Source organism: Danio rerio, chromosome 20 (genome assembly GCF_049306965.1).
Source record: "Danio rerio strain Tuebingen ecotype United States chromosome 20, GRCz12tu, whole genome shotgun sequence".
NCBI classification, from domain to species: Eukaryota; Metazoa; Chordata; class Actinopteri; order Cypriniformes; family Danionidae; genus Danio; species Danio rerio.
The window spans coordinates 34,173,836-34,199,362 of record NC_133195.1 but is presented as its reverse complement, the minus strand read 5'-3'; the positions used below and the strand labels follow the sequence as shown (position 1 = coordinate 34,199,362).

Genomic DNA, 25,527 nt, shown 5'->3' with positions numbered 1-25,527 from the left:
AATAGTTATTAAACTCATCTTGTGAAATTGTATTAATATCCCAATTTATATATATATTTTTAACATATATATTATTTATTTATTTATTTATTTTTCCCCTAAATCATGCAGCCCTCATTTACAAATCAAATTCTGATGGACTTTGGAATCTAAACTGGTTCCCAGCCCAATAAAACACATAATAGTGCATTTAGTTTTGAAACATCTAATACTTTTTTGTGATTTCGCAGATTGAAATGGAAGATAGCTGGTTCAAACCACAACTAATTTCTTTTTATATGCATTTGTGGTTTAGACTATTTATTCTCTTACCCAGACTGCAAACCTAATTACTAAATTAGTTTAATTACAGCACCTGATAATGAATCAAACCCCAAAGCCATTAAAGATTTATTCTCCAAGACCAATAAAGCATAAAATGAAAGCAGCTAGTTCATAATTCCTGTCATTTCTTTATAATGAAGTTTTGATTGTTTTTTGCTCTTTACTATTCATCCATTCATTTTCCTTCAGCTTAGTACCTTTATTCATCTGGGGTCACCACAGCGGAATGAACCGCCAACTTATCAGCATTTGTTTTACTCAGAGGATGCAACCCAGTTCTGGGAAACACCCATACACTGTCACATTCACTCACTACGGCCAATTTAGTTTATTCAATTCACATGTACTGCATGTCTTTGGACTGTGGGGGAAACCAGAGCACCTGTAGGAAACCCACGGGGAAAAGGTGCGACCGCCACACAGAAATGCCAACTGACCAAGCCAGGACTTGAACTTGCAACCTTCTTGCTGTGAGGCGACAGTGTTAACCACTGAGCCACCATGCCACCCTGCTCTTTACTATTCAATAGCAAAACAAATCAAGGCAAGTCCAGTCAGCTGAAGTTCTGTAGCAATTTTTACAAGAGATTCGCAGAGATCAATGGAAAAATTGGTGAAACAAATTTGAAACAGTTTAGATTTTGCTGTAAAAGACAGACGTGTCATTGTTTATCTCAAGTTAGAAATCCTTTAGTGCAGATCAGTTACAGCAGGGGTGTCCAAACTACGGCCCGCGGGCCATCTGCGGCCCGCAATCAGTTTTGTGGCGGCTTGCGAGGCTTTTGATAAATATTAATAGAATCTGGCCCGCTTTACAAAAATGAACGTAATTCCATAAATAACCACCGGGTATCGCTATTACATGCCTTCAATTAGGCAGCAGTTCTTGTAATGATGCAAAATGAACCAAAAAAACTGAAGGAAACATAATTGATAACATTTTGATTCACATTTTGGCAAGCCATGGTGAATCCAAGAAAAAGGAAAATCAACAGTGAGTGCAGGAAATTTCAGTCACATTGCGGAAAAGAATATTTCTTCACAGAGGTCAGCGGGAAATGTATCTGCTTAATTTGCCAGCAATCAGTTGAAGTAATGAAGAAATTTAATATTAAAATACATTATAAAACAAAACATCAGGCCTTCAGCTCTTACACTGGTGTTGAACGAGATAAAAAAGTAAAACAATTAGCAGCTGCCCTATTAGCTCAACAACAGCAGTTTTTTCGTGCTAATAAAGTGCAAGAAAATTCTACACTGGCTAGTTATGAGGTGTATATATATATATATATATATATATATATATATATATATATATATATATATATATATGTATATATATATATATATATATATATRTGTRTATATATATATATATATATATATATATATATATATATATATATATATATATATGTATATATATATATATATATATATATATATATATATATATGTATATATATATATATATATATATATATGTATATATATATATATATATATATATATATATATATATATATGTATATATATATATATATGTATATATATATATATATGTATATATATATATATATATATATATATATATATATGTATATATATGTATATATATATATATATATGTATATATATATATATATGTATATATATATATATATGTATATATATATATATATATGTATATATATATATATGTATATATATATATGTATATATATATATATGTATATATATATATATATATATGTATATATATATATATATATATATATATATATATATATATATATATATATATATATATATATATATATATATATATATATATATATATATGATATGATATGATATGATAGATATATGTCTGTTTAATGTATGTAAAGTCATTAGTTTGAAGTTCGGTTTGGCTACAGTATGTGTTGTGGTCATTCATGGTCTTCCATCTGGTGTGGATATGAACCTGATTCAATTGACTGTTAACTTTATAACAGCCAAAGGTGGTGGCTTACTCAAGTGTAGATGCTGATCTTCTTCTGATGTGACAAATTGCCGCTGGCAGTTGATCTTGATTTATTAGATATTATCAACTTGTCCAAATTCTGAGAAAGCAATTGACACGAAGGGCTGTAATGCAAACAGTCCACTCTGGACAGCAATACTGCTAATCAGGAGATACTACAAGTCAGGAAAATGTGAGAAATGATGTATCCCAGTGACCAAGCTCTCATTGGCGACTTTTAAAACAGTAGAAGAAGTGTCGTGATTCTGTACAGCTCTGTTTGGTTGGGCTTTTGGAGCTGGGCTCAAGTGCTCCCGTGTTGAGTTCGGAGAGGACAGTCACATATTTTGGCAGTGGTCTGACGGTGAGGATCTTCTGGGTGAGGGGGAAATGCTAGGTGTGGTATTTCACATCTGCACAGACTCCTTCTCTGAGAAGAACATCTCGCAATTCTGTAAAAACACATTTCAAACTGCGATTCTCTCACTCGAACCAGATGTGAAGGAAGCCACATTAGAGTTAATGATAATAATGGATCACATTTGAAAGTAGCCGGATTGACAGTGTTTTGAACTAAAAAACATGCGCCTGTTTTTGCTTGCGGAAAAGGTTGATGAGGGCACAGCTGGCATAAACACAAACTTGTGGGTGGCACAGTCAGTGGTACTTTGGGTGGGGCACAGTTACCAGTGCCATTAACGCAGCAATTGAAGAGCGTTCCTGAACAAAACGGGTTTGTTTGCAGTGGAAATTCATTCCATACGTCCCTTGTCATTGCTGGCCCCCAGGAACCTGAGGGGAATTTAGTTTTGTGTCATCTGTTTCTGGTCAACTGTTTTCTCTTAGGCTTTTATTTCTTTGGGGAGCATTTAGATTTAAGTACCAATTCAAACAGTTTGAACTGGATTGTTAATCTCCCAATTGATGCAGTTTTGAAGAGCACTACTACCACAAGATGGAGAACATTCCACAAGTTATGTCATCCTCTGATTTTTTCAGCTTTTTAAAGAGAACTACATCTTTAAGCATCAAAGATGCAAAGATCTCCTTTGAGCGTACATCTTTTAGATGTCAATATTCAATAATTCAACATTGTGAGTATGCACAGTATTTCTTCAGAATACCCTGAATAATTAGTTATTATTTACATTTTTACAGTACTTTTAAAGAAAATTTACATTGTACTTTTCTTTGTTTTTATAAAATCTCTTAATTTAGAGATTTTATTGGTTAGCTTAATAGTTCAAACATCCAATAGTTTCCGGGAGTTTTCCGGGAGACAGAACCAAACGGGACGTGGCTCTGAAATACTGGAGACTCTTGGGGAAAACAGGAGTGTTGGCAGATATGCATTACATATTTAAAAAAGGAACTCAGATAGTTTTACTTAGTAATGCGTTACTTTACTTGTTACTTAAAAAAGTAATATTATCACGTAACTCGTGTTACTTGTAATGCGTTACCCACAACACTGGTTATAATCACCAGCGATCTAACAGTTGCAGATCGCTAGAGAATTACAATTTTGCCACTGAAATGAACTACAACTCCCATCATGCATTGCACACACACCAGTTTCGGATTACCAATGATTGCACACACACAGCTGGAAGCTTATCATAGACTCATTACATGGACTATATATACTGCTCTCAATCTCACACACATTGCTGAGTCTTGTTTTTGTTTTTGCCGTAAACAATATAAAGTGGTTTTCTAATGATGGTGAAATGAAGCTTTCTGAACCAGAGAAGCGCTCGACCCAATTGTATCTGAAAAATATTCGTTACTCAAAACTTTCTAAATCAGAGCTCGATGAGGACCTCTTTTGGTTAAAGTGTGGGAAAGCACTGTGTTGCAATAATTTCAAATGTTCACAACTGACCAACCCATTAATGTAGTAATACAACAACAGTAATATAAACAAGTTACTCAATTACTGTAGTTTTACATATAAGGTATGTCACATTACACCCCCGATGACTGTAGTAAAATCCAAGGTTTTCAAAATAATTTACAATTATCGTATTCCAACTAGTCCCGTTCCAAGTGGTGATCGAACCAGTGATTCCTGCATGAGAGGCGAATGCTCTAGGAGGAGGCTTTGTAAGTGATGCTTTTGGGCTGCACTCGCCAGCTGGCCTGTGTTAAACACTATACTACGATATGCCGGGGGTTTTTCAAAGATAGTTGTAAAAAAAATATATGCTTATACACTTTTAGTATGGTTTAAAACCTTTTTACTATAATAGTATATTACTATTGTATTTTAATTTAATTAACCCTCGACTCTGCGCACAACGTCACATCACTATGTGTTTTGACCCTTTGCATTGTTTGTTCTTGTTGTTTTGCCGTCTGTCCTGACCATTCGCCTGTACTTTGACCAAGATTTTGAATAACCTTTATGCTCCTGTTTTTGACTTACCTGCCTAACGATTCTCTAATAAACTGCACATGGAACCTTATCTCTGTTACCAGACTCAATCCGTTAAAATGTGTATGCAATCAAGCAATACACTAGTTTTTTTGTTTGTTTTTTGTTACCTGTTAAAGTAATCTTTTTTTGTAGCGTATTTCAATTAGGAATGCTCATTTTGGTTAATTTTGCTAACCGACAACCACCACTCATTAATCGGTTATTAACGGTTACCTGGTCAGATTACTATTAATTTTATATTAAACAAATTGACGTGTCTATTTTGTGTCTGACACATTAAATATTGCATTTTAAAATACTGATTTAATTTTATATGCTACCATATTAATAATAGAACATAACAATAGAGCATTTTCAGGCACCTGCAGTGTTTATCACAGAAGAGCAGAATAATCTAAATAAAATGAATAGGACTGAAATAGGACCTAAAATATTTATAATATAATAATAATAATGAATAATAATAATAATGAATAGGACCTAAAATATTTTCACTTAAATAATAAATTTATATTACAAAACGAAAATACTGACTGATTCTTTTTAATATCCAGCATAGGCTGCTTTTTTTCTTCCGTCAAATAAAAATAGCTGACTTCCTTAAATTTGCTTGCTCCAAGGAAAATATGCCTTTATTTAATGCCCCGCTGTTATTATTATAATCACAAAACCTTTTTACATTTTTAATAGAAATCATTATTTTAAAGATTATGTCTTGCTATGGTTTCCTCTCTCTCCCTCGTGGTTCAAGTGCGCACTGCGTGATGAAAAGACAACAACGCGCGCATATGTTGACTTTTTGTAAACAGTTTTGTTGTTTAAATATGATATTGCATTAATGTGCATACATGCTTTATAAGCTGTAAAATAAAAGGTAAAGCCTATTTGTTGCGTTTATTACGCAGATCAAGGTCAACATCAGAGCTGGTTTGGTATCAACACGTCTGTTTAACAGCAATATTCTTCTTCCTATTTGCTTCTTTGGCAAATGTGTCTGTAGGCACGGGTTACACGTTATGGTCCCGCAAGTTAAATATGTCTTGCAGTTGAAGAAGGGGCCGAAAACAAGGTGCATCTCACTGCCTTTATGTTGACAAGGAAAAAAGAAGAGAAGAAGCGCGGTCCTCTTATGAAACAACTGAATTAGCTGGGTATCGATTGTGCAAAAGTGTTGCTGTCTGTGTTGTTACAATTGTAATATTTAATAATATTGTGATAGTCAGGATTTGTACATTCATACAGCTCTGGATAAATTAAAACAGCGATTAGACCTTTAGAGCGGCATTAATGCGTCCTGAAGTATAAAGCGAAACGACTATAAAATCCAGCAAGATACAGACATTATATACAGAGCCATATACCTTTATCTATAAATAAAGTATAACTATAGAAACTGTGTTCATCTTAACTGAAAGCTTCATTGTGTTTGCTGGCCTCACGCATCGCGCACCTGTCAGTCAGTCAGCACGTCACCCCAAAGTGTTAAACAGATAGCGCACGGCACTATACAGTTACAGAAAAGTTTGCGCTGTTATAATTCACTTACCTTTTAATACATTTTGGTGCGATTATAATCCGCTATTAAAAACAACAACAATGACTGAATGTTTTGAAAGGGTAATGTAGCCGTGAAGGGATGCATTTTAGTCCCCGCCATGGAAGAATGAATGTAGCGGAAACCAAGCTCTTCAAAAGTTCTCTGTAGTTGTCTTGACAACACAAACTGCTGCTCTGAGATGAGCCGCGTGCAAAAGATGCCCCTTTTAACGCAAAGGCGCATTCAATCGGCCCTTAAGCAGCCAAACTAAAAATATATAAAATAATATTTTTAATCGTTTAACTGATTAATCGGTTACAAACGCACCCTTTCGGTTAACGGTTAATCGATTATTTTGAGCATCCCTAATTTCAATATCATGATAATGCTGTATACTGTGATTAAATGCTTCAACAATAATCACTACCAGAACAGTTGATACCTTCATGAGCCTACTTTCTTCATTGGTGCAATTTAAGAGAGTCAGATGAAAGGTGTTAAATCTTCAGAATGGTCTAATTGAAGATGACATGCTGTCACTACTTCTTGTTTGGGATGGTTGTCTGCCCTGCATTATAGTTTGCTAGCCAGCTCTGTTTTACTAATTCACTGCTTGTGAAAGAACAAAAGTACCCGCTCTAAAATAGTAACCTTAAATATATGCTGGGCAGATAGGGCAGCCATGCCCGACCCGCTGTGTGTAACCACTGCGCGCTTGTTGAGCTATGTGTGTGCGTGTCTCAGTTGTGTGTGCGCAGCTCTGAGCTTTCATGTTTTATGTAGGCCGAGCTATGTAAGTGGCAAGTTGGTTGCTTTCAGTTTTTCCACAGTGCCAGCTTGCGTTCAGAGTAATTTGGTTCAATTATTGCTGTCAGTTCCTGCATGCCACACATTGAAAAAGCTTGTGGGCATGTTTAGGATACAGAACAAGTGTTGGCTCAAGTTCAAGTCTCGCCTGCTAAATAAAGGCAAAAAAGGCACTTCCCTTACACTTCACAAGGCAGCAATTATTTGATCAAACATAACATTATTCCAGTTTTAAAGACGTGCATTCTGTTTTGTTAATATATTTTAAGATGTCATTTATTCCTGTGATGGCAAAACTGAATTTTTAGTATCATTACTCCGGTCGAGAGTGCATGATGTCTGAAAAAATGATTCTAATATGCTGATTTGTTGTGTTGGTTTTTATTTTTTGTGTGTGGAAACTTATGCATTTTTAAAGGGCTTTTAAATTAATAAAGTTGGTGTTTAAGGAGTCCATGTTAGCTCTTAACCCTGGCATATGCTATTATTTTTAACAGCATGTCTGTGGAAGTCCTGGTTTTTCATCTCTGGCTATTTCAGGCAGCTTGTAAGGGTTTTACACAGTTAACATTGTTCACTTATACTGTATATTTAACCTAAGGTTATATAAACTGCAGTTATATTTAGAGATCCAGACCTGTGGTTTACAATTGTTTGAACTTACTTACAGTACATTACAAGCAAATATGCAGTTAACATTTTTTTCTGCTCCATGATGGTGCTGTTCTTACTCCTGATTATTTCACATGCTGTCTTCATTCTTTGGGGATGGATGGGGTTGCTGTATGTTGAGCAATACTGATTGTGATTACTTGGAACATTCATTACAGATACAGATAATACAACACCACAAAATATCTTGCATCTCGTCAAGTGTAATAATCTTGCTTTCTGTGAAAAATAACTTCTGATAAGTTGCACAAGACTGTATGTTTTTTTTTTTTTGCCTTTTTTACTATGACTTTTTGAGCAAGTTCAAAGTCCGTGCGAATGCATTTACTTCTGAATTCTTTGTGTTCCCTGTGTTATGAGTCTAACAAATGAATGAAAGGAAAACCAATGTATGGTAATCTCATTGTCGTTAGGTAAAATATATATGGTTAAATCACTTGAATTGCCACTGTTCATCTATTAATGTCACTTCCGAGAAGTCGTATGGCAGAGCTGTTTCTGAAAATGTTGTAGGTAAAATGTTGTAGGTTAAATGTAGGTTAAATGTTGTAGGACATTTAAAACTTGCTTTCAGTTGTGTATAATACTAGAAGTTGTTTAGCCACTGTTTCCTTGGTTACTATAAGAGCTTGTGTAGCGAACGCAGACGCGGTTCGCGTCGTCCGCCTCAGTTTCGGCCCTTGTTTTGACTCGGGAGGCGTGTCCAAACGCCAGGTAACCACTATATAGTGAGCACGGTAGCATTAGTCGGCAGGAGAAGCACTTTAGCAGCATCTAGAACAGCAGCCTGTAAGTACATTTAAGATTTGTTTCAGTTGTTGTGTATGGTTTGAGGACTTGTTTCCAGCTGTTTGTGTAAAGTTGTAGGACATTTAAAACTTGCTTTCAGTTGTGTATAATACTAGAAGTTGTTTAGCCACTGTTTCCTTGGTTACTATAAGAGCTTGTGTAGCGAACGCAGACGCGGTTCGCGTCGTCCGCCTCAGTTTCGGCCCTTGTTTTGACTCGGGAGGCGTGTCCAAACGCCAGGTAACCACTATATAGTGAGCACGGTAGCATTAGTCGGCAGGAGAAGCACTTTAGCAGCATCTAGAACAGCAGCCTGTAAGTACATTTAAGATTTGTTTCAGTTGTTGTGTATGGTTTGAGGACTTGTTTCCAGCTGTTTGTGTAAAGTTGTAGGACATTTAAAACTTGCTTTCAGTTGTGTATAATACTAGAAGTTGTTTAGCCACTGTTTCCTTGGTTACTATAAGAGCTTGTGTAGCGAACGCAGACGCGGTTCGCGTCGTCCGCCTCAGTTTCGGCCCTTGTTTTGACTCGGGAGGCGTGTCCAAACGCCAGGTAACCACTATATAGTGAGCACGGTAGCATTAGTCGGCAGGAGAAGCACTTTAGCAGCATCTAGAACAGCAGCCTGTAAGTACATTTAAGATTTGTTTCAGTTGTTGTGTATGGTTTGAGGACTTGTTTCCAGCTGTTTGTGTAAAGTTGTAGGACATTTAAAACTTGCTTTCAGTTGTGTATAATACTAGAAGTTGTTTAGCCACTGTTTCCTTGGTTACTATAAGAGCTTGTGTAGCGAACGCAGACGCGGTTCGCGTCGTCCGCCTCAGTTTCGGCCCTTGTTTTGACTCTCGAGGCGTGTCCAGCTGAATTCAATCAGCTAGTGCTTTGGGGTTATATAAACAACTAGTTCACCGCGGCAGCGGTCGCGGCAGCCTCGTGTGAAGACCGCCTCGTGTGAAGACCGCCTCGTGTGAAGACCGACGAGGGTAAAGACCATCGACTCTACCTGCGCGACTCCACCGAGCAAAGACACCGACAAAGCACTTGAGTACTTTACTGTATTGTTTTACTTTACACTTATTTTTTTGTTGTCAGTGTACTTTTATTATGTGTTTTCTAATTCCTGTTGTTACTAACACTCGCAAAACACGGGAGGTGCGCTGCAGGCGTAATCCTCACAACCTTCGTTCAATACATGTATCTACTATTTCACAACTCTCTCTCACCGTGGGCCTCTGGAATTGTCAATCAGCTGTTAACAAGGCTGATTTTATTACCTCCATAGCTACATATTCTGACTATCATGGCTCTAACTGAGACCTGGTTGAGGCCGGAGGACACTGCTACACATGCTACTCTTTCTGCTAATTTCTCTTTTTCCCACACTCCTCGTCAGACAGGGAGAGGGGGTGGGACTGGACTACTAATTTCCAAAGAATGGAAATTTACTCTGATACCGTCCCTGCCAACAATCAGCTCCTTTGAATTCCATGCAGTCACCATTATCCACCCCTTCTACATAAATGTGGTGGTCATCTACCGCCCACCAGGTAAATTAGGTCACTTCCTAGATGAACTGGATGTTCTTCTCTCATCTTTTTCTAATTTTGCCACTCCCTTATTGGTGCTAGGTGACTTCAACATTTACGTTGACAAACCGCAAGCTGCAGACTTTCAGACTTTGCTTGCCTCTTTTGACCTAAAAAGAGCACCTACTTCTGCTACCCACAAATCAGGTAATCAGCTAGACCTTATTTACACACGACACTGCTTCACTGATCAAACAATAGTAACTCCACTACAAATATCTGATCATTTCCTTCTGTCTCTCAACATCCACATTACTCCTGAGCCGCCACACACTCCAACACTGGTTACCTTTCGCAGAAACCTACGATCTCTCTCACCCAATAGACTATCCACCATTGTTTCAGACTCTCTTCCTCCATCTCGCAAACTCACTGCACTTGATTCGAACAGTGCCACTAATACACTCTGCTCCACACTAGCATCATGTCTAGACCGATTATGTCCTCTTGCATCCAGGCCAGCCCGTGCCAGTCCTCCTGCACCCTGGCTCTCGGATGCTCTCCGTGAGCATCGCTCAAAACTTCGGGCTGCAGAGAGAATTTGGCGGAAAACTAAAAATCCTGCACATCTCTTAACATACCAAACTCTTCTGTCCTCTTTCTCAGCTGAGGTTACTTCTGCAAAGCAGACGTATTACTGTCTGAAAATCAACAATGCCACTAATCCTCGCCTACTTTTTAAAACATTTTCCTCCCTCCTCTATCCTCCTCCTCCACCCGCATCCTCCACACTTACTACTGATGACTTTGCTACATTCTTCTGCACCAAAACTGCAAAAATCAGTGCTCAATTTGCTGCACCTACAACAAACACGCAAGATACAACACCAACACCACACACACTCACCTCTTTTTCTCAGCTCTCTGAGTCTGAGGTGTCCAAACTTGTGCTATCTAGCCATGCAACCACCTGTCCACTCGATCCCATTCCCTCTCATCTCTTGCAAGCCATCTCTCCTGCAGTCATACCAACACTGACTCACATAATTAACACATCTCTTGACTCTGGTTTATTCCCCACTACATTTAAGCAGGCTAGGGTAACCCCACTGCTAAAGAAACCCAACCTGGACCATACGCTACTTGAAAACTACAGACCAGTATCCCTGCTTCCATTCATGGCCAAGATTCTGGAGAAAGTAGTGTTCAATCAAGTCCTGGACTTTCTTACTCAAAACAATCTCATGGACAACAAGCAATCCGGCTTTAAGAAAGGCCACTCAACTGAGACTGCCCTGCTCTCGGTCGTGGAGGATCTCAGACTGGCTAAAGCAGACTCTAAATCATCAGTCCTCATTTTGCTGGACTTGTCAGCTGCTTTTGACACTGTCAACCACCAGATCCTGCTATCTACGCTTGAGTCACTGGGCGTTGCGGGCACTGTTATACAATGGTTCAGATCTTACCTCTCTGACAGGTCATTCAGGGTGTCTTGGAGGGGAGAGGTGTCCAACCTACAGCATCTAAACACTGGGGTACCTCAAGGCTCTGTTCTTGGGCCACTTCTCTTCTCCATCTACACATCATCTCTAGGACCAGTCATCCAGAGACATGGATTCTCCTACCACTGCTATGCTGATGACACCCAGCTATACCTCTCTTTTCATCCTGATGATCCCTCGGTCCCAGCTTGTATCTCAGCCTGCCTGCTGGATATTTCACACTGGATGAAAGATCATCATCTTCAGCTGAACCTCGCAAAAACGGAAATGCTTGTAGTTTCTGCCAACCCGACTCTACACCATAACTTTTCAATCCAGATGGATGGGGCAACCATTACTGCATCCAAAATGGTGAAAAGCCTTGGAGTAACGATTGATGACCAACTAAACTTCTCTGACCACATTTCTAGAACTGCTCGATCGTGCAGATTTGCACTCTATAACATCAGAAAGATCCGACCCTTCTTATCTGAACATGCAGCTCAACTCCTTGTTCAAGCTCTTGTTCTCTCCAAACTGGATTACTGCAACTCTCTACTAGCTGGGCTTCCAGCTAACTCTATCAAGCCTCTTCAACTGCTCCAGAATGCAGCAGCACGAGTTGTCTTCAATGAACCTAAACGAGCACATGTCACTCCGCTGCTAGTCCGTTTGCACTGGCTGCCAGTTGCTGCTCGCATCAAATTCAAAACTCTGATGTTTGCCTACAAAGTGACTTCTGGCCTAGCACCTTCTTATCTGCACTCACTTCTGCAGATCTATGTGCCCTCCAGAAACTTGCGTTCTGTGAATGAACGTCGCCTCGTGGTTCCATCCCAAAGAGGGAAAAAATCACTTTCGCGAACGCTCACGCTCAATCTGCCCAGTTGGTGGAATGAACTCCCTAACTGCATCAGAACAGCAGAGTCACTCGCTATTTTCAAGAAACGACTAAAAACTCAACTATTTAGTCTCCACTTCACTTCCTAATCTGCAATTGCCTCTTTGAATATCACACTAATTGTACAAAAAAAAAAAAAAAAAAAAAAAAAAAAAAAAAAAAAAAAAAACTACTAACACTTCCCTTCTTAGACTTTACAGACCTGAAACTTGCCTTTAGTACTTATTCATTGTTGCTCTTAGTTGTGTAAATTGCTTCCTTGTCCTCATTTGTAAGTCGCTTTGGATAAAAGCGTCTGCTAAATGACTAAATGTAAATGTAAATGAAAATAATTTGAGTTTTGGAAGAAATTTCATGATGAATTTTATAATAGCAGTTTATATTTAAAAAAAAAAAAAAAAGATCTGTGGTAAGCATAAGTTAAAAGACATGTCTGTGTTCTGTGATGCAAGTGAGGCCTATAGAGTGATACTTTAAAGATGAATGTTGAAGCCACTTTGTTGTTTTAAAAATCTAAATTGCTATCAAGTTACTCAAGAGCTAAAATGGTTGTCTGATTGGTTAAATGCATAAGCTCACAAAATGTGGTGGGTTCCTTAAGTATTATTAACCACAAACCATAATTTACCCATAAATTTAAAACTGCTTTTCTAGAGGGACTCTGTTATGAATTAACATCCTAAAAAACTGACATTGTGACTGAACGGCTTTATTCATTATATAGCAATTATGCTGAACTAAGAAACAGTTCCCCTTACTTTAATAGTTTTTTGCTATATATCAAATCTGAATGATTTTCTTTATTTTTGGAAAAACAAAAGGTCAGTGTTTAACAGAAGTGTGTGATGGTTTACTGCCTATAGCTAACAGAGAACATTCTCAGAACATAATGTGCCTGAAACGTTATGGAAATGGCAGCAGGTACGATTATAAAACTAATGATGGAAATTGGAACAATTTGGCCAACTGGAACATTCTTGCAACATTAATAGAAAAACAAATGCTCTTTAAACATTATTGTAAATTGAATGGAATGTTCTAATAACTTAATTTTTAAACAGCATTTTGACAATATTGTTATAACATGAGACTTGAGTGTTCAAAAACATTCTTATAACCAAACAATAACGCTAATGTAACGTTTAAACAAACTAGACATTTTGAACATTTTAAAAACTTTCCACATGTTTTTATAATGTACTGGGATGGTTAGGAAACCGTCATTAGAACATTAATATAATGTGATGGAATGTTCATATAATTAATTATTAATTAATAATTATTGTTATTAATAATTATTAATAACTTTCTGAGAATGTTAATTTAATACAGATTGATCTCAAAACATTTAAAAAAATGTTATTATAATCATGCAGCTGTATGGGCATCCACTGCATAAAAACCTATGCCAGAGTAATTGATGGTTCATTCCACTGTGGTGACCCCTGACAAGTCACGTACTAAAGGATAGTGAGTGAGGGAGGAATTATTATAATCTAAAAACAATGTTAAATAATGTTAATGCCTCATTTATAAAACTGGATGTTTTGAACATTCTAAAAACATGCCAAAAATAACTAAAGCTCCAGTCAGAATTGTCACTATTTCAGCACAATGTCCTTGACGTCGTGTGTCGTGGGGATTTGTAAACGACAAATGGGCATCGATTGGTGACACAAGATTCAATAATTTCTTCTCATGTAATGTGGCACAGTTCACAACAACTGATGCAATGTCTGCGACACCTCACGACACCATCGCAGAAAGTCTAGCATGTTTAATTTTTTTCTCATTATTCATGACGAGTTCCATCACGTGGGTGACACTGTGCAATAGGAGCACATCATTTTCTTAGTTATATCAGTGGGTGCTGCCCTTAATTCACTGTTAGGTAATCAAAAAACAGGCTGCATATTTACTTGTGGATGGGTCACGGATGAAAAAGAATTTCAGTGCAGCGAATACTTCGCAAAAGCATCTTCGGCTTTTTTAAATTTGTCATCAATAGTGAAAGCAGTTTAATATAGGCTTCTCTGAAACTGAATATTTCCTTTTAATTTTATTTAGTTAATTTTAATTAATCTCACGGCAATTTGTGTTTTGGCTCATATAACGGACTTGTTTTGAAGCGGATCACCTCAAATGTTATTTGTTATTCTTTTTTATAGACAACTGACCAACAGAAGATACATTAAAAATAGGTTTAAAGTTATTACAAACTAAATTAATTTCAAAAAGAATTTTTTTCCAAGAAAAATATACAAATTATATTTTTGTTTGTGCCCCCCCACTACTCAAATATCAGCTGGATGATTTGTTTTGCTCTGGGAAAAATAAGAATATAATAAATGCTTCACTATGATTGTATCACAAATCTCAGTTGCTATTTTTTTTATGTGTCACTATTTTAAAGATTATGTCTTGAGCATCTGATTTTTCTCTGCTGCTGCATACAGTATGTGCTTTTATTTCTCCATTTCACACGCGGCAAGTTTAGGCGAGGGAATAATTAATAAACAACCCTGGCAGGAAAATTTTTGAGAAAATATCTTAACATAAAAAGGAATCGTAAGTTTGATCCTATCCATGTCATAACGAATGCTCTTAAATAATGTAGTTATTTGTCAGCAAGCATCAGTGGTTATTGAGATTAAAATAAGATAAAAAAAATGTAAATTGAGATAAGAAATATTGTTATAGCAACACATGTGACTGCTTTAGGAAATAATGCTCCCTGTAGATCATGTCATGGATTACTGATCGTGATGGATTGTGTAGTCTTGCACATTTGTTATTGTTACCCATGACAGGTCAAGATTTTATCAAGAAAAAAATTGCATAATCTGACATTCGAAACCGGCAATAAAAATCGTGTGATCTGATTGGGGCCTTAATTGGAATGTTAAGGGGACGTTTTTAGAACCTAAAATAAGAGTCACTGTCAAGCACAAAAAACTTAAGAACATACCTTTATCAATGTAAATAATGCAGCACTTCTCTGTGTTTGGTTGCATTGTAAAAAATTGTATCACCTGTGGTCAAACTGATGATGAGTTTGGCTTCTTAATTTGCCAAATTTTATATTCAGTTTCAGCGTGTTGAACTCTCTCAGCCACCATATAAAAAGACCTTATTTTCTACCTGCTATTACCACTTATCAATCACAAGTGTTTGCCATAATTGAAACAGTTAACTGATGAAAATGCATCCTATCCAAAAAATCTAGAAGTAACTTAGTATATCAAATGTACATGAGCAAGAATAAAATCTAAGAGTTTTGGCAAATGTTACAGCACGCAAGTGTTATGCAAGTGATATGAACCACTTTTAGTAGTGTTTTTGTGCTTTTTTTTCTTAAAGGAATGAGCTTCTTCAAGTTTGATCTGTGTCATGTGAGGCTGTGCTTTTGTGTGTGATCATAAGACTTGGAGGTGATTAGTGCTGAGCTGATTACTTTTTTTATACAAGTCAAATTTCTGCAATGGACATTAGTGCAATTGTACTACATTTATATGTGGCGTTTGTTTAAATGAGCTGACATGGGTATGTTTAAAAAACAGTAAATAGTATTTTATAATGTGTTTTTATATTAGGATAATGTGTTTTTTGACATGCAAATATAAAAACGTTGATGTAAGAATTAGCCAAGTTAGATAATATTAATATAGAAAAGAATGAGAGGCCTTGCGGAAAGAGATGACTGAAATTTCCAGACGTAAGGAAATCTTGCAATGTTGAGAACTTTTTTGTTCTTACTGTTTATATGTTCTCTTCCAAACATGTGTCTGCTTTTTCCACTGTTTTCATCTGCTTGATCCAAGTCATACCCTTTACGTTCTCTCTCTTCGTCTTTCGCCACCTTTCATATGATTTTTAATGGTCCGTGTTGATGCTCTGGTGCTGTGCTACAATATAAATGTAGAAGTTATTGTCTATCACCAGACATATATGAGCTGTGACTTCAACATAGTTAAAGCTCCCCCTCCATAAATAGTTTTGACAACATCTCCATAAAGACTCTTTTACAAGCCTTAATAACTTCACAATTAAGCATTACTCTGTCCTCCTTAACAGAGCGGTTAGAGATAAAAGACAACTCTCAGATTCCAAAGCAGCCACGGCCAGTCTCATCTCCAGGACCGCAGGCTGTTTGATACATTTTTTTCCCCCGAATTATTAGGGCTTATATATATATATATATATATATATATATATATATATATATATATATATATATATATATATATATATATATATATATATATATATATATATATTCGGGCTGTAAAAATGGCAAGTAAGATAAGCTTGTGTTTTTTAACTCCGTGTCTGATGCCTTGGCCAAGTCAAGTTAGCAAAGAATGTGGGGCGGTCCGCATTGTTTCTGGCTTTTTAAATATAGCTTTATGTTATTGTGTTCTCTTTTTGCTTGTTTGTATTCCTCTTGGGAAAAACAGCTTAGTCTAGAGTTATTGTTTGGTTTTGCTTTGCTTTCATTTTTTTATTTTTTAAAAATATGTGACTATAGTGGAGACACTAATGAATATTTTTGCAGTATTTTTCATGTTTAATTATGTGTTGTCAGCATAATAGTGCTGTGATGTCACATTTTTTTTGTCAATATATTGCTGCAATACTTTTAGATCTACTGATCTGCTGTTTTAAAAAGGTCCCGTATGTAAGCATTAGTTGATGCTATGGTTCATACTCCAGTGTTTCCTTTAGGAGTTTTTCCTGCTGTGGTGGCAGGCCATTTACACCGATCTTCCAACTACCTATGGTGTTATTTCAATGACAAATGTCGCGAGCACAGTAGAGCTGCACAATTAATCGTTAAAAGATCGCAATCTCGATTCGACCCCTAGACAATCTTAATCCAGCATTTCTATGATTCTACCAATCATATTTTCAGGTTCAGGAGAGAAGAAAAGGCGGCTGCACGAGTCTTTTCATTGTTTCACATACGTTGCTCAGTGACATTGACACCTCCAAATGATGTTGAATGAGTCACATACTGTATTTATAAGGTATAATTCACCTAAAAATGTCATTTTTGTCTTCATATTATGATGTTTTTGCGGCCAGGAGATCATCACACTTGAAGTGAGCTGCTGACCGTGAGCTGTTATCACAGAGAGGGCGCGCGCGTGCTCTACTTTAGTGAACAGAACCTGCATATGTTGCGAGTAACAGGTTATACAGTTGTAAATAATATTCTGTTTGTGGCACAGAGTGATTATTTGGGAGCCGCGTGCGAAGTATGAACAAGCACTTTGCTGTCAAAATGAAATCGAAAGTGTGCACTTCATTTAAATGATCATATCGCATTTTAGAGTTATGATTACGACAAGCATTTGATATGTTTTTTCTTTCATAGCGGACCCACAGTTGTGCATGAAAATAAACGTTTACAATGTCAGTATAACTATTCTAGCCTATATAATGTTGAATATAATCTAATAATGTCAAATATCTGATTTTACCAGTGAATAAATTTGTCTAATATGACAGATCGCAAGCATATATCTCAAACATAATAATTCAACATTATAATTTTTTTAAGTAAAATAGATTTATTTATAAAAACCACTAGACCTACACATAATATTATTATCGATGTTTGTTTTTACCATACCTTTATTTTACATATACAGAATCGTGAGAAAATCGTGATCTTTATTTTAAGCAAAAAAAAAAAAAAATCGCGATTCTTATTTTAGCCTGAATCGTGCAGCTCTAGAGCACAGTATTAAAAATCAGGAGCACATTCATGCAATATGAACATGCTAATCTCGTGCCGATTTCCTCTGTCCTTGCACAAGACTTTTCACGCCCCCAAATATACGCTGCTTAAGTCTATATAACAAGTATTTCTCCAACATTTGTTAGATTTGCTTAGAATATTAATGTCTCCAATAGACCTACAAAAGGGCATTGATGCGTCCTGAAGTAAAGTTAAACAGCTATAAACTTCAGCAAGAAAAAAGTCATTGTATGTAGAACCATAGACCTTTATTTATAAATTAACTATAATTATGGAAACTAAGTTCATCATAACCTAAAGCTACGTCATGTTTGTTTGTCTCACGCATTTGCAACCCTGTCAGTCAGTGAGTTAGCATGAAAAAAAAATAACAGCAACAACTGAAGGTTTGTATGAGAAACTCTAATGTAGCCGTAGTGGGAATGAATTTTGGTGTGGCATCCCACCATGGAAGAATGAACATAGCTGAAACCATGCACTCTAAAAAAAGCTTTTGATGTTCTTCTGTATAGAACTCTGCAGCTTCTACAATTAGCCAATAGAAATATTTACCAAACAAGTATTCTATGCATGTAAAAATGTTTCTTTTTTTCCCCAACAAACTCAACAAACATTAATATCTAGTCAATCTATATGGTTTTTCCTTTTTATGATTTTTTATTTTTTTAAGGACAGCAGTATCTCCAGCGGAAAAGGTATCCAAAGTTGCCACTCAAAAAAATCTGTTTTTGAAATAAATGAAGACAGCAGAAGTCAATAAATAATGCCTGACATATTCACTGTTCCAAAATATTATAAATGTTTCTTAAAATAAAATATATTGAGTTTAAAAGGGAAAATGTTTTTGTTTTTTTTACCCAGACATTTAAAAAGAATATATTTTAGAGCAGTATTTACTATACCACGAAATCGTGAAACCATACTTTTATCCAAGGTTATGATACCATCAGATTCTTATACCAGCCCGTGCCTAGAGAGCACTGGTTATTCACTCCCAACACCTACAATCAGTGCCTGGACTCGAACCTGCAACCTCCAACTCTCTGACCATTAGACCATTTTTACATCATTTGTTATCCTTTGTTTATAAGAATGCTTTACACTCAGAAAAGGAGGTTTGCTGTTTGTTCAAACTACACTGTAAACAATTATATGGACAGTTAGTCCTGACAGCATATGATTTTAGTTCATTGTAACTTATTAAAATATGTTAATCATGTTGTAACTTAATTATATAAGGTATGCAAGTAGTTCTAAGTTGGTTTAACATAATACAAGATCAATGGACTCATGAGGTTAATTTAATTCAGCTTAAAAATTTGAAATGTGACCCGCATGGCACTGAAAAAGCAACAGACATAAATAAACCAACAATTAAAAAGCAGGGCCAAGAGTAGAACAATAATGGAACTGAACTAGACCTGAAAATGAGCTTGTGATTAGTGGTTACTGCATACTTTGTAAAATAACCTTTAGCTTTCATTGATTGAGTTGTTTGCTTGCTCAGTCTATCATCAGTTTTTATGTGTGGTGGCCAAACCGAAGACTGAGGTATGATTTTGGAGAAGAAAGAAATTGGATCAAATAAAGGTTTTAAGTTTTAACATTGCTTTCATCATTGCCTGCATCCAAATGTACTGGTAAAGATCCAGAGGTATGCGGAATGAAATGCTAAGTGAGAGTAAATCATACACCCATACATTATGGTCTGCCAGTATACATGGGGCCTATATAAACCTGCTCATTAAGTTGTAATCCTGCTTTCTGGTCCAGTTTAGTCCTGTTGTGTAGAGTGGCTGGAACCTCTGTGCTCTCGTCCAAAATGAACTTGGCATCAGGCATGAGTAGATGTCTGTTCCAAGAAAAAGAGATTTTGGACCGAGGATGAACTTGAGCCCTGAAAGGTACAGGAGGCTGGAAGTGGACAGGCTCTGATCCAATTTGTTGTGACTCTGAAGTCTCAGATCTCTGAAGAGAGTCTCACCGCTGCTGGCCTCTTCATCTGACCTGGGTCAGGAGACATTTGCAGCTTTCAAGAAGGTCATTCAGGAAACTATGCTGAGCAAATGAAACGGGAAAATGAAAATAAACTTTAAATATAGAATAAAATATTAGCAAGAGGGAAATTAAATTAAACGTCAAAAAATGTGAAGCTGAAATTAAATAATCTGCTTTATAAGTGGTGTTACAGTTATAACACTTAGTTCTATTACTGTAGCTTTTGGATTCATAACTGTATAAATAACCACAGATCTATGGAGCTAATAATATGCCAAAGCAATCTGAATTTGAATTGTGTTAACTTGAATTATTGACAATTGTAATTTAATAAATCTTAATTTTTATATGTCGTTAAAAATTGTTTTGAATTTGAATAAATTTTTTTGAATTTCTTGAATTTCTGAATTTTAATTCATTTTATGTATAAGCTAAATTATTTAAACATTTATATTTAGCATAAATGAACATTTTATTTCATTTAAATTATGCTTTGTTTTTCCTCATTAAATTAGCTGAATCAGAATTTCTAGAAAAGAGCTGATGACCATATATTTCAAGAGGAAGTGGTTTTCCTGTCTAGGTTACTTATGTGTAAAATGTGCTGACAACATCCCAAAAATGTCATCTAATGTCACCGCCATCCCAGCAGAGTTTTCAGTTACTGGTTTTGAGTTCTTCATACTGTTCTGACCTTGTGTGACTCTTTCCCTGACACTGCAGACAACAGCACAGACGTGCCTCTGCCTGAACTACTAGTAACAGTCGGGAGGCCTTTCCTCTGTTTGTATCCAAGTTTCAGATGTTTTATCTGATAGCGGGATTACGCCAGGCACATCTGAGTGAATGGATTCACTTGACTTGTGTTTGCATGCTGTCTCTCTTGTGGACTCTTGGCAGGAAAAAGTCATTCTGCAAAAAAAAAGTTTCCAGGATGGCGTAGTAACATTTGCATCTCAGAGCAGATGGACGGTGTGTCTTTGGCTCAGGCTGTGTAAATGTATATTGTAAATGTGTGTGGGTGGATGGCACTACATGAATGAAGTGGTTACATTTTGTGGTTCAGCTTAACATAAGGCAAAATCCCATTTGTTTTCTCCATAGAGAAGCTGACTGGAGAAAATATGAACATGGGTTATGAACTTCTAATCTAAAGAACCCATGGTAAACAACTCAAGAGCTGGAAATAGATTAGAGTGGTTTTTAAATAGATTGAATGGATTAAAGTGGTCAATTTGATGGGCATTCAATATGTACAGTAAGGGAGTGTGGACATGACTAAATCAATGACATGGTTGCATTTTGTTGTTGAGCTTAATAAACTGCAAATCTAAATTGTTTTCATAATAGACAAGTTCATTCATTCATTTTCTTGTCGGCTTAGTCCCTTTATTAATCCGGGGTCGCCACAGCAGAATGAACCACCAACTTATCCTGCAGGTTTTTACGCAGCGGATGCCCTTCCAGCCGCAACCCATCTCTGGGAAACATCCACACACTCATACACTACAGATACATTTAGCCTACCCAATTCACCTGTACCGCATGTCTTTGGACTGTGGGGGAAACCAGAGCACCCGGAGGAAACCCACGTGAGGGCAGGGAGAACATGCAAACTTCACACAGAAACGCCAACTGAGCAGAGGTTCGAACCAGCGACCCAGCGACCTTCTTGCTGTGAGGCGACAGCACTACCTACTGCGCCACTGCCTCGTCCCTAATAGACAAGTTGACTGAAGAAATGAAGTACATGCTTCATGAACATGAAACCAATGTTTAAATCCGAAGAACCCATAATAAGCCACTTATGAACCCAGAACAGTAATAAAACAAGTGGTGTTTGCTGAATCCGGGGGCTGTAAAAAAAAAACCCAGTGAAGAGCCTTTATTTTCCAGTGTCTGTAGGGAGCTTCGGTTCATCCAAGAAAAGTAAAAGTCCAGTTCATTGAAAACAATAGGAGCTTTCACATCACTGAGGGAAGCGACTCGAGGCTCAAGTTCAATAATTTTGAGGTATTTTTAGTTGACCTTTGCTTGTTTTTCATTTTGACATTTGCTTATCCGTAATTTGGACCTGCTTTAGCAACACTAGTTCTTTATGCTGCATGTGCAGAGGAATGTAGCATTTCAAAAATAATGTGGGGAAACAGGCCTGTTGTGAATAATACATAATGATTGTTAGACAAAGAGAGATGACATGAGAAATGACAAGGTGAGTCAATGTTGAGTTGGTGAAATTAGGAAGGAAAATATGAGAGGAGGAAGAGTTAAATAAGTGCTTGAAAGTGTAGTACACTTCCCAAAAGTCAAAATGTTGGTATTTGCACATCCTCATGTCAAAACCATGTTTTTTTTCTATGGAACATAAAAGTGTCTGAAGGGATCTGTTAGATTTGTGAATGAAGGTTCTCAATGCTGTATTTATTTTTATCTATGCAGTCTTCTTCTCTTTTTGGCTGTTTTCTTTAAGGGTCACAACATCGAATCATCTGCATCCAAGTGTCTCTATCCCATCGTCTTCCCTCACACCCACTGACCTCCTGTTCTCACTTAGCACATCCATGTGTATCTTCTCTTTGCCACCTTCCCGGCGGCTCCATTCCCAACATCCTCCAGCCGATATTTTTTACAACCCGTTCTTAGTAAATGTCCAAACCATCTCAGTCTTGCCTCTCTAACTTTCATCTTGAAACAGTCAACATAAGCTGTCCCTCTAATGGGCTCATTCCTAATCTTGTCCAACTCTCTGTCTCCTGTTTCTTCTTCAGTGCCACTGTCTCTAAACTACTACATACTGTAGTAGATGGTCTCACCGCTGTCTTGTACACCTTCCCCTTAGTACTCCTGACAATTTTTTCCACCCATTTCAACCTGCCTGTACTCTCTTCTTCACTTGTTTACCAAACTCACTATTACTCTGGACTGTTGACCCTAAGTATTCAGAATTTAGGGATATCTGCAAACATCATTGTTTAAGGGGATTCCTGTCTGACCTTCTTTGTCAACTGCCTCATCATTCAATACAAAAAAGAACTCTTTACCTTTACGTTATACACAGTAAAACCGTAATTACAATTACAGAACAATGTTATTTCAGTTCTAATAGAAAAAATATTTTCTATTGATCACATGGTCCTTCGGCAGCCATCAAGTATCCTGATTTGGTCCTCAAACTATTTTATTATTATTATTATTATTATTATTATTATTATTATTATTATTATAAAAACAGTTGCGCTGTGTACTGTAGAAGTTTTTGTGCAATCTTTGGTAAAAACGCCACTCTATCACTTTCGTTCTGTATTGTAAATGTATCTTTGCTGAATCATTTGCTGAATAAAAGTATTTTAAAGTATTCAAAGTGTTAACACTGGCTGCAAAATGTTTCTTTCTGAATGAAATTTTGTCAGATTAAATCGGCATTGACTGAAAAATGCTTATTTGTAATGTTACCAATATTGGTGTATAAGAAAAAAAAATACTTGCAGATAAATGATGGATTATTTACATGCTTTCTCCATTTCACATGTACGCTGCGGGACATTGATTGGTCCAAATATACTTTATGTAGATCTTACCATACAGTGAGATTATAGTTGCAATTTCTGTGAAGACTAAAATAATGAATTAATTTGTTTTGTGTCTTTTGAAGTGATTTGTAATGTAATGTGTAATTAATACTTATATATTGCATTTATCGTGTATGGCCATACTCCCAAAGTGATTCACAGTCATAGGGGGAGGTCTCTCCACACCACCACCAGTGTGCAGCGCCCACTTGGATGATGTGACTGCAGCCACGGGATAAAGGCGCCAGTGCGCTCACCACACACCAGCTATTGGTGTAGTGGAGAGACAGTGATAGAGCCAATTCAGTGTATGGGAATGATTGGGAGGCCATGATGGTAAGGGCAGACGGACCAGGCCAGGACACTGGGGTTACACCTCTGCTCTTTATGGGAAGTGCTATTGGATTTTTTTAATGACCACAGAGAGTCAGAACCTTAGTTTAACATCTCATTTAAAAGACGGCGCTCGCTTACATTATAGTGTCCCCTTCACTATACTGGGGTAGTAGGACTACAGGCTGAGCACCCCCTGTTGGCCTCACTAACAACACTTTCAACAGCAACCTAGTTTCCCTATGTGGTCTCGCATCCAGGTATAGACCAGACTCAGCCCTGCTTAGCTTTAGTAAATAACCGGTAATGGGCTGCAGGGTGATATGGCTGTGGATTTAAATAATTATTTAAGTAAGTATTTGTTAATTGTTTTCCTCCAGTGAGTTTCTGTGATGATCATTGAGTTACTGAACCAGATCCTTTTTTTTAGCTGCACTGTAAAAAATAAATCCGTAAAATTTACGGTAAAAAAACGGCAGCTTTGGTTGCCAGTACTTTACCGTTACAAACACGGCACTAACCGTAAAAGTAATTTCTCATTTTTACGGTAAACTACCATATTTTATTAATTTACAGAGTAATATGTCTGTATTTTGAATGACCAACATCTACACATCTTTTGTTACACAGTTAGACACGTTAGCACACCCACATGCAGGTGGTGATGAGGAAGTTACATAATGAGCCAATGCTCATCACAATCAACTTTTCCCACAAGCAGAAAAGAGTATCGGCATATTGAAGGTGCTCAGTGTCATTCACACAACTACTAAACCCCAGTATGGTAACACGCATAAAATTAAACTCATGAAATAAACATTGTTTATCAACATTATATGTAACATTATATGATTTGTACTGTAGCATTTTTACAGTTTTTTACCGTTAAAATTACGACCCTTTTTTACAGTGTGGTACTTTTTATTTATCAATTGAATCCAGTTCCCAGATCAACCGAAATGATTTGTTTACTCAATGAGTCACAGCAGTTCTCCAGTTAACAACTCAGACTTTTATTTAACATTGACGTCAATCTGTTTCTGAAACAAAGCTACTAGAAGTCACTTTGTCATCATGTTGGGGGGAGTTTGACAGCTGTGGTCGCTGTGAACTGTGATTCCATGACTAAGAGATTTTTCAAAATATGTAATTTTGTACTCTGAAAAAGAAAGTCATACTGGTTTGGAAGAAATGATGACATGAGCGCACAAAGATCACAAACTCATCGTTGTGTATCCCTCTAAACTTCATCTAAAAGAATTAAAAGTCATTCATGAAGGAACATCAGTAGTTCACAGGTAGATCAGAAAGGCAGAAATAGACAATTAGTCAGTGAAAGCGTCAGCTGTAGAGAGGGAAAGGGAGAGAGTGTGTATTT

At 36.7% G+C, this 25,527-nt stretch overlaps 2 protein-coding genes across 4 annotated transcripts in view; both read left to right on the top strand.

Annotated features, from left to right (window-relative positions):
- LOC141379311 (uncharacterized) overlaps positions 1–12,986 on the top strand; it is a 701,133-nt gene extending 688,147 nt beyond the window's left edge. Inside the window, exon 2 of the mRNA XM_073933374.1 lies at positions 9,163–12,986. Coding sequence (XP_073789475.1) covers positions 9,878–12,574 — 2,697 coding nt within the window. The 5' untranslated portion in view covers positions 9,163–9,877 and the 3' untranslated portion in view covers positions 12,575–12,986. The remainder of the gene's footprint in view (positions 1–9,162) is intronic.
- The window catches only part of usta (uronyl 2-sulfotransferase a), a 118,858-nt gene that overhangs the window by 16,457 nt on the left and 76,874 nt on the right, over positions 1–25,527 (top strand).